The 10,855-nt window shown below is 47.9% G+C and overlaps 1 protein-coding gene across 1 annotated transcript; it reads left to right on the top strand.

The window, feature by feature from the left end:
- Positions 1–7,170: 7,170 nt before the first annotated feature.
- On the top strand, positions 7,171–8,514 carry LOC105082427 (retrotransposon Gag-like protein 8). The gene has a single exon (XM_010971996.3). It carries the CDS (start codon positions 7,186–7,188, stop codon positions 7,639–7,641), a length of 456 nt encoding a protein of 151 aa, XP_010970298.2. The 5' UTR covers positions 7,171–7,185; the 3' UTR covers positions 7,642–8,514.
- Positions 8,515–10,855: the final 2,341 nt, after the last annotated feature.

Raw genomic sequence — 10,855 nt, 5'->3', positions numbered from 1 at the left:
GAACACTGCAGGGCATTTTGGTTGAGGGAGGTAGGGCGTTACCAGCACTGTTCAAAGGATACCCGGGAGTCCCTGCCCATTCCACCTGCCTCGAGAGCCGGGCAGACACAGATCGGAGGGAATACGCTGGATCTACTCCATAAAGTAAACTGCTTCCAAATAGCTCTCAAACCACTTCAGCAGAATCTATGTTTAAAACCAAGCAGTGAATATGCTTAACACAACCATCCTTCAACCCACCCAGGAAGGCTGACTGCCAGCACCTTGAACTGGAGCCTCATAATTAGCTGCTTTCAGTTGTTTTAAGAATCCTGCAAACCATTACAACCTCGTTCTATTAAGTAACACAAATATTCCCTCTGATTTCAAGAAGACTTTGACCTATTACCAGCCAAGAGCAAGTGAATGATGTTTCCACCATTTCTGGTAATAAAAACAGTATGACACAAAATGAGGATAATGTACCTCCAGCTCCACGAACAGCCCTACAAACCAGTGCACACGATGGCAAAAGTTTACCTGTTCAAGTGGAGAGAGAGAGGAAATAAGGTGAAAAACCACTGTTGTGATTGATCCTTCTTTGCCCTGTTCTGGAAAAATCACCCAAATTAGATAAATGCGGCAGAGTTGACTGAGTGTTGTCCTATAAGCCCATCTTTTCTCTGACTCTACAGGGAAATGTAACTTTCCCAGCGACAGAGGAAGTAGCAGAGGCTTTTTGCAGCACTGCTGACTTGATGGATTAGCATGAAGAGAAACGGTAGGAGGAATGTTTTTTCGCTTTTCTGCCCATTAGAGAAAGTCATACTTTTATTGCCCCGCAGGCTACCAAGCAGGTCTGTACCTGGACTGACAACAGCAGTTCTGCACTCCCTTCTCCTCCACTTAACAACCAAGGTGCTATAAAGGTAAACGCTTTCTCTCAACCACCTGTCATGGTGCTGGTTCTCTGAATAATGGATTAAATAAAACTTTGACAGGTGTTCACCAACAAATGTGTGGGAGTCACGATTTGTAAAAATTAGGTATTGTGCTTCCAAGCAGCTTTCTGGAAACGAGGAACTCTGCCCCCAGAGCCTCCTAAGCTGATTCCTCCTTACATCGCCTGGGCCAAAATGAGCTCAGGAGCCATTTCCCCAGGGGCGCGGAACCCACTGGTTTGGAAGAGTCAGCATCCGGGACTGGATGATCACCAGTGGGGCTCCATCACCAGCACCCTCACGGGGCTTTCTATTCTGTTCTCTAATGCAAGGCTCAACACCAGCCACAGCACGGCAGGGGACATACCTTCTGAGCAAGTCATGGACCCCATTTACCGGACCAGGGAGGGAGAGGTGCCATATTCACTGAGACTCAGTTTCTTTTTGAACAGCGTCTGACATTTATTGAAAATAAGGAAAAGACGTTTGTCCAGGTAGTGTAGAAGAGCTGGGCAGAGTGCAGGGGTCACCGTGTTGAACAAAGGCACACATCAGAGACACAGCTGCAAACTCAGAAGAGAACCGGATTCTGGGCGAAACTAACAGGTCCACAGGAGACAATGAGCGACTCGATTCGGCTGCCAGGCACCCCTGGGACCTGGCGGCCACCTGGCAGGAGCAGAAGATGTCTCTGGGAGTAGGGAGGGAATGGGTCCCGCTGAAGGCGAAGGGCTGGCCGGCCCCTCCAGGCTGGGTGGCGAGCTGCTGGAGTCATTGTCCAGGGGCTGTGGCCAGCTCAGATACCTCCCGGGTGAGTCCGGACCGCTGAAGGCTGTAGTGTGTCGGCGGGACGCGGTGGACCGGGATGGCAGCGGCAGTGGCAGCGAAGGTCTCTGGGCACCTGGATGCGGGCCTGGCAGTCGGGCAGGGGGCGGGCGGCTGGCAGCGGCCGGGCCGTGGGTGGTCTGTCCCGTGTGTAACGGGAGCCCGGCTTGCAGCTGGAGCGCAGGACCGAGTCCAAGTGTGCATGGGAGGGGCCGGGCTGGCCGGAGAGGGCGGCGGCCGCCTCAGAGCCAGGCCCGGCGGCGGCGGCGGCAGCGGCGGCGGCAGCGGGAACCTGGAGCGCTATTCCTGGAACAAAGGCAAGCACTACGCGGGAGGGGACGCGAGCGCGGGGGAGATCGCGGCGACTCGAAGGTGAGGGAGGGAGGAGGCGCGGCGGGAGGACGCCCGTGGCCATCTGGGCGGCGGCGACTGGCGCAGCGGACCCTCCCCCGAGCACCCGCCCCCAGGCCCGAGGGGCTCCCGGCCTAGAAGTCCTCGTCCTCCACCCAGCCAAAGACCCGCTTCATCTCGGCCAGGAAGCCCCGGTAATCGTTGAGGAGGGGGCTCTGCTTCCTGATGTAGGGGATCACCCACTGCAGGGCCGGCCCGGTGAGGCGGGTGATGAGGAACGTCACCTTCAGGGCATCGCTGGAGAACAGGGTCTCGTCCACTAACATGTAGGCGCCCGTCTGCACGATGAACTCCGGGAGCCGGTCGGTGTCGCCGTCAAACGTCTCGGGGAAGGGAATGGGGTTCCTCCACCGACGCGCCTGGGGCCGGAGGGGCAGGGCCAGGAGGGCCTTGATCAGCTGCACTCGGCCGTCCATCGCTCCTGGCTCGCTTTGCTGGGCTCCGCGGGGCTCGGTGGAGGTCCGCGAGGAGGCGTGGCGGGAAGTGCGTGTGTGCGGAGGCGGGCGCGGGGTCCGTGCGGGCGGGGCCATGGGCGGTACCCGGCGCCGGCGTGGCTCCGCCCGCAGGCTGGGCGTTCTCTAGTGCGCAGACGCGACATTGGGGCGGAGTTGGGGCCGGAGGACCGACGTGCAGGAGGAGGAGGCGTGGCTAATGGCCTGTGAAGGAGTGGTGTCCGAGTAGGAGGGGCGGGGCTGAGAGTTCTCTAGGTGGGCCGAGGGTGAGGGGTGGGCATCTGGGGCGGAGCCTTGGACAACTGGCTTGTTGTGGTGAGGCAGGAGATTGTTGGGCTTGGAGAGGAAAGGGTCTGTGTTTGAGAGTTGAGTTGTCCTCCTGCATTATCTTTTCTGCCCCTCAGTCTCAGCCCTAGTATATCCTTTGCCATTTGACGCCACTTGAGTGCGGTACTGTGAACACATTTTCCTGCTTATTCATGAGTTTCTCAACCAGAGAAGTATTGCACCAATGGTTGTAGATTTGGTTGCCTTACACCATAGTGTAATGCCCCCTAAATTATGCAACATAATTCAGAGCAGCATATCAAAGAATAATTGGCAGGCGGGAGTATAGCTCAGTAGTAGAGCACGTACTTAGCATGCAGGAGGTCCTGGATTCAATCCCCAGTACCGCCATTAAATAAATAAATAAGTAACTGAACATAATTCCCCTCCAAAAAATTTTAAATAAAGAAGAATGTCCCTTGACCAGGGAATATAAAGGAGGCTTAAATGTTAAGAAATCTCTTAATTTGTTACAAAACTTGTGGGAAATTCTCGCCTTGTTACCTACTGTATAGGCAGTTCACAACACTGCGGCTTGCTTTTTATGGCCAACAGGGGAGGGAGAGTGATTCAGAGTTGCAGGATGGAGTTGTTTATATTGTAACATAATCATAGGAGTGATATGCCATCATCTTTGCTATATTACATCGATTAGAACCAATTCACAGTCGCCACCCATACTCAAAGGCCTCATTAGGAGGTTGGGATCGTAGGTGCCAGTCTAAGGCCTGTCTGCTACAGTACAATATATGTACCACAGTTGGGCAATCCATTCATCAATTGAAGGGATATGGCATGTTTAAAGTGTTTATCAATTAGAGGTAAATCAGCTATTAACATTCATATACAGAGTTTTGTGTGAGCATATGTTTTTATTTCTCCATGGTGAATGCCTAGAAGAAGGATTTCTATGTCATATGATAAAAAAAAAAACCTCTTCTCAAATTAGGAATAGAAGGGAAATCCTCTATCTAGTTAAGAGCATCTACAAAAACCTATAGCTAACATCATACTTAAATATGAAAGCCAAAATGCTTTCGATCCTTATATCAAGAACAAGAGACACCTACTCTCACCACTTCAATTCAATATTGTACTGGAGGTTCCAACGGGTGCAGTAAGGAAAAGACAAAGAAAAAGAAAGAAAGAAAGAGAAAAAAAGAATTAAAAGGCATCTAGATTGCTAGATTGGTAGGAAGGAAGAAGGCAAACTTGTTATTCGAACACTACTTGATTGTGTATACTGAAAACAGATTCTGTAGGATCTGGAATCAACAACAACCAAAAACTACAACTAATAGGTGAGTTCAGCAAGTTTGCAGAACATAAGGTGAATACACAAAAATCAATTGTGTTTCTTCTAACAAACAAAAGAACTTTGAAACTAAAGAAGTTTTTAAACACCATAAAACTGAAAAACTTAGAGTTAAATGTAACAAAAAATTTAAAAATACAGAGCTTGTACACTGAAAAATACAGAACATTCCTGAGATATGTTACAGAATGTCTGAGTATTAGAGAGATATTCATTTGAGTTGGAAGACAATATTTTTAAGACACGAATTCTCCCCAAATTGAGCTATAGATTCAAAGTCCTAATAAAAATTCTAATATGTAAAAATTCTAAAATTCGTATGGAAATGCAAATGACACACAATGGCTGAAACTAGTTTGAAATAGAATTAACTTGGAAAATTAATACTATTTGATTCCAAGATTCATGATAAAGCCACAGTAATTAAGACAGTGTAATATTGCCTGCAAGATAGACAAAGACACTAATGGAACAGAATAGGCAATCCAGAAATAGACCCACACATATATGGCATTCTGACAAAGGTGTAAATGCAATTCAGAGGAAGATTGGTGCTCCTTTCAACAATGATACAGGAACAATTAGATATCCATCTACAAAAAAATAACTTTCAATCAATATCTCATACCAAATATAAAAATTAACTCAAAATGGTTCATAGATCTAATGGTAACGCCTAAAAGTATAAAACTTCTAGAAGAAAACAGTAAAAAAAAAAAAAAACCCTGCACAACCTTAGATTAGGCAAAGATGTCTTACCTACAACACCAAAAGGAGAATGCATAAAAGGAAAATTAGGTAAATTGAACTTCTAGAAATTAAAAAGTTTGTGTTCCTCAAAAGCACTGTTAAAATATCATATGATACCACTTATATGTGGAATCTAAAATATGATACAGGTGAACTTATTTACAAAACAGAAAGACTCACAGACATAGAAAACAAACTTATGGTTACTAAAGGGGAAACGGGGCCGTAGGGATAAATTAGGAATTTGAGATGAGCAGGTACAAACTACTATATATAAAAAACCAACAAGGTCCTACTGTATACAACAGGGAACTATATTCAATAACTTGTAATAAACTATAATGGAACAGAATATGAAAATAACATATATATGATAAGTGAATCATTTGCTGTATACCAGAAACTAATACAACACTGTAAATCAACTATACTTCAATTTAAAAAATAACACCCTTAAGAGAGTGAAAAGAAAAGGCACAGGCCGGGGGAGCGAAATATAAATTACATGTCTTTATAAGACAAGAAAACAACTCAACAATAAAAAAGGTAAACAACCCAATTAAAAATGGGCAAAATATTTGAACAGACACTTCACAAAAGATATATACGGCATATAAGCACACAAAAAAGATGTTCAACATCATTAATAATTAGGGATTGCAAACTAAAACCACAATGAGTTACCACTTCCCACCTACTAGAATGACTAAAGTAAAAACAAAAACAAACAAACAAACAAACACAAAACACAACCTGACAATAGTAAGTACCACTGAGTTTGAAGAGCAAATTAATCTCTCATACAATGCCAGTGGGAATACTGAATAGTAGAGCCACTTCGGGAAACATTTTTGGTGTCTCTTAAGGTTCCTTCATGCAACTGTGCAGAGTATTTAATTCCACCTCTCTTGAGATAACCACTATTCTGAATTCTATACACATTCAGTTTTGCCTATTCCTGACATTGGTATAAAAAGTAATCATAAAAGTCTATACTATTTTGTCACTAATTGGCAGGGAAATGCAGATCAAAACCACATAGAGATATCATCTCACACCTGTCAGTATGGCTCTTATCAAAAGGAACACAAATAACAAATGCTGGCAAGGATGTGGAGAAAAGGAAACCCCCATACACTGTTGGTGGAATTGTAAATTGGTGCAGCCACTGTGGAAAACAGTATGGAGCTTTCTCAAAAAAATAATACTAGAACTACCATATGACCCAACAATTTCACTCCTTGATGTATATCCAAAAAAAAAAAAACACCCCAAAACCCCAAAACAAAAAATCACTAATTCCAAAAGATATATGCACCGCAGTGTCCATAGCAACATTATTTACAACTGCCCACATATGGCAACGACATAAGTGTCCATCAACAGACGAATGAAGAACATGTGGTATATACATACAATGGAATACTACTCACCATAAAAAGAATGAAATTTTCCCATTTGCAGCAACATGAATGGAACTGGAGGGTATCATGGTAAGTGAAATAAGGTAGACAGAGAAAGACAAATAGTGTATGGTATCACGTACATGGGAACCTAAAAAATACAAAAAACTAGTGAATATAACAACAAAAAAAGCAGAATCACAGATACAGAGAACAAACTTGTGGTTTCCAGTGAGGTGAGGGAAGGGGAAGCAATATAGGAGTAAGAGATTGAGGTACAAATTATTAGGTATAAAATAAACTACAAGAATGTACAGTACAACACAGGAAATACAGTATTTTATAATATTTTATAGTAACTATAAGTGGAATAGAACATGTAAAATTGGGAATCACTATAGAACACATCTGCAACGTACATAATATTATACATCAACTATATGTCAATAAAAATAAGATAAAATAGGAAAAAAGAAACAATTTGATACTTAAAATAAGATTGTGTCGAGTACCGCCCTTGGTCCCCACCGCTCGCCCCTGCCTCACCACGCAAGCCAAATATCCAAGGCTCCGCCCCAGATGCCCACCCCTCACCCTCGGCCCACCTAGAGATCTCTCAGCCCCGCCCCTCCTACTCGGACACCACTCCTTCACAGGCCATTAGCCACGCCTCCTCCTCCTGCACGTCGGTCCTCCGGCCCCAACTCCGCCCCAATGTCGCGTCTGCGCACTAGAGAACGCCCAGCCTGCGGGCGGAGCCACGCCGGCGCCGGGTACCGCCCATGGCCCCGCCCGCACGAACCCCGCGCCCGCCTCCGCACACACGCACTTCCCGCCACGCCTCCTCGCGGACCTCCACCGAGCCCCGCGGAGCCCAGCAAAGCGAGCCAGGAGCGATGGACGGCCGAGTGCAGCTGATCAAGGCCCTCCTGGCCCTGCCCCTCCGGCCCCAGGCGCGTCGGTGGAGGAACCCCATTCCCTTCCCCGAGACGTTTGACGGCGACACCGACCGGCTCCCGGAGTTCATCGTGCAGACGGGCGCCTACATGTTAGTGGACGAGACCCTGTTCTCCAGCGATGCCCTGAAGGTGACGTTCCTCATCACCCGCCTCACCGGGCCGGCCCTGCAGTGGGTGATCCCCTACATCAGGAAGCAGAGCCCCCTCCTCAACGATTACCGGGGCTTCCTGGCCGAGATGAAGCGGGTCTTTGGCTGGGTGGAGGACGAGGACTTCTAGGCCGGGAGCCCCTCGGGCCTGGGGGCGGGTGCTCGGGGGAGGGTCCGCTGCGCCAGTCGCCGCCGCCCAGATGGCCACGGGCGTCCTCCCGCCGCGCCTCCTCCCTCCCTCACCTTCGAGTCGCCGCGATCTCCCCCGCGCTCGCGTCCCCTCCCGCGTAGTGCTTGCCTTTGTTCCAGGAATAGCGCTCCAGGTTCCCGCTGCCGCCGCCGCTGCCGCCGCCGCCGCCGGGCCTGGCTCTGAGGCGGCCGCCGCCCTCTCCGGCCAGCCCGGCCCCTCCCATGCACACTTGGACTCGGTCCTGCGCTCCAGCTGCAAGCCGGGCTCCCGTTACACACGGGACAGACCACCCACGGCCCGGCCGCTGCCAGCCGCCCGCCCCCTGCCCGACTGCCAGGCCCGCATCCAGGTGCCCAGAGACCTTCGCTGCCACTGCCGCTGCCATCCCGGTCCACCGCGTCCCGCCGACACACTACAGCCTTCAGCGGTCCGGACTCACCCGGGAGGTATCTGAGCTGGCCACAGCCCCTGGACAATGACTCCAGCAGCTCGCCACCCAGCCTGGAGGGGCCGGCCAGCCCTTCGCCTTCAGCGGGACCCATTCCCTCCCTACTCCCAGAGACATCTTCTGCTCCTGCCAGGTGGCCGCCAGGTCCCAGGGGTGCCTGGCAGCCGAATCGAGTCGCTCATTGTCTCCTGTGGACCTGTTAGTTTCGCCCAGAATCCGGTTCTCTTCTGAGTTTGCAGCTGTGTCTCTGATGTGTGCCTTTGTTCAACACGGTGACCCCTGCACTCTGCCCAGCTCTTCTACACTACCTGGACAAACGTCTTTTCCTTATTTTCAATAAATGTCAGACGCTGTTCAAAAAGAAACTGAGTCTCAGTGAATATGGCACCTCTCCCTCCCTGGTCCGGTAAATGGGGTCCATGACTTGCTCAGAAGGTATGTCCCCTGCCGTGCTGTGGCTGGTGTTGAGCCTTGCATTAGAGAACAGAATAGAAAGCCCCGTGAGGGTGCTGGTGATGGAGCCCCACTGGTGATCATCCAGTCCCGGATGCTGACTCTTCCAAACCAGTGGGTTCCGCGCCCCTGGGGAAATGGCTCCTGAGCTCATTTTGGCCCAGGCGATGTAAGGAGGAATCAGCTTAGGAGGCTCTGGGGGCAGAGTTCCTCGTTTCCAGAAAGCTGCTTGGAAGCACAATACCTAATTTTTACAAATCGTGACTCCCACACATTTGTTGGTGAACACCTGTCAAAGTTTTATTTAATCCATTATTCAGAGAACCAGCACCATGACAGGTGGTTGAGAGAAAGCGTTTACCTTTATAGCACCTTGGTTGTTAAGTGGAGGAGAAGGGAGTGCAGAACTGCTGTTGTCAGTCCAGGTACAGACCTGCTTGGTAGCCTGCGGGGCAATAAAAGTATGACTTTCTCTAATGGGCAGAAAAGCGAAAAAACATTCCTCCTACCGTTTCTCTTCATGCTAATCCATCAAGTCAGCAGTGCTGCAAAAAGCCTCTGCTACTTCCTCTGTCGCTGGGAAAGTTACATTTCCCTGTAGAGTCAGAGAAAAGATGGGCTTATAGGACAACACTCAGTCAACTCTGCCGCATTTATCTAATTTGGGTGATTTTTCCAGAACAGGGCAAAGAAGGATCAATCACAACAGTGGTTTTTCACCTTATTTCCTCTCTCTCTCCACTTGAACAGGTAAACTTTTGCCATCGTGTGCACTGGTTTGTAGGGCTGTTCGTGGAGCTGGAGGTACATTATCCTCATTTTGTGTCATACTGTTTTTATTACCAGAAATGGTGGAAACATCATTCACTTGCTCTTGGCTGGTAATAGGTCAAAGTCTTCTTGAAATCAGAGGGAATATTTGTGTTACTTAATAGAACGAGGTTGTAATGGTTTGCAGGATTCTTAAAACAACTGAAAGCAGCTAATTATGAGGCTCCAGTTCAAGGTGCTGGCAGTCAGCCTTCCTGGGTGGGTTGAAGGATGGTTGTGTTAAGCATATTCACTGCTTGGTTTTAAACATAGATTCTGCTGAAGTGGTTTGAGAGCTATTTGGAAGCAGTTTACTTTATGGAGTAGATCCAGCGTATTCCCTCCGATCTGTGTCTGCCCGGCTCTCGAGGCAGGTGGAATGGGCAGGGACTCCCGGGTATCCTTTGAACAGTGCTGGTAACGCCCTACCTCCCTCAACCAAAATGCCCTGCAGTGTTCCTCCTCTTGCCACAATGGTTCTGTTGGGGATTGTTCCTTGGTCTGCATTAGTTGTGTTCTCCTGAGTCCTTTTTTTGTGATGTAGATGTCTTGGGGAGAGGCAATATTTTGCAAGAATTAATCGTGAACATCTTAGCAAGTTTCCATACTGATACAGGGGAATGACATTTGTAAGGGAAAAGGGAGGCTCTTTCTCATAACTTTACAGTCTCACCCCTTGCAGTTGTCATTCTTTGTTTTGCTCACTTCTTTCTAGCCATTTGCTGAATACCTAACCAAGAAGCCCTACCTCAGAAGGAGAAAGAAATGTAAAGACTGACAGCAGGGAAGATGAATATATGAGATACAGGAGAAAAATATAATTAATCTTTTGATGTCTGTGCTTGGGGTCATAAATGAGTTGAAACCTGTAATTATGATAATAAACACAAATTTTGTGACACTGAAATGCACAAAAATTTAATATGGGAAGAAAGTGGGCTTTCAGTTGTTCAGCATCCCAGGGGCCACTTTGGTGTTTGTGGAATCCTATTAGAATGCCCTGGTGACATACTTCACTCTTCCCTTAAGCCTTATGGCCTAAGTACACAAAGGCAGCCTTAGGACAGAGAAGGAGTAGGGAAGGGGTTCCAAATGGAGCCTTTATGAGTGTCCCTGATCTGTCTACCAGAAACTTGGAGGGAGCCAAAGGAAGAGGCTGAGAGTTACGACCAGAAGTCCTGCGTACACCAAATCTTCCTCCTGTAGCTTTTGCAGGGATCTGACATCGTCCTTGCTCCTACAGTGTTGAGACACCATTTGGCTTCCATCCTAGGGGTATTGTGACTGCTTCAGTGCTACACAAGCAGTTCTGAGCAGTAATGAGTCTAAAATGAAAAGTATTGGGACCAGTTATGGAAAAGACAAAGATCAGTCAAAACAGGCACTCGGTGAAGAAAAATAAAATGAAAATAATGTCAAATGAAAGCTCATCGTGATGTCAAT

Source organism: Camelus bactrianus, chromosome X (assembly GCF_048773025.1).
Source record: "Camelus bactrianus isolate YW-2024 breed Bactrian camel chromosome X, ASM4877302v1, whole genome shotgun sequence".
Classification (NCBI taxonomy): Eukaryota; Metazoa; Chordata; class Mammalia; order Artiodactyla; family Camelidae; genus Camelus; species Camelus bactrianus.
This window is presented reverse-complemented; position numbering and strand designations above follow the sequence as displayed.

Excerpts from the sequence above, each read along its gene's own strand:
- LOC105082427 (XM_010971996.3), top strand. The coding sequence starts at position 7,186 with ATGGCCCCGCCCGCACGAACCCCGCGCCCGCCTCCGCACACACGCACT.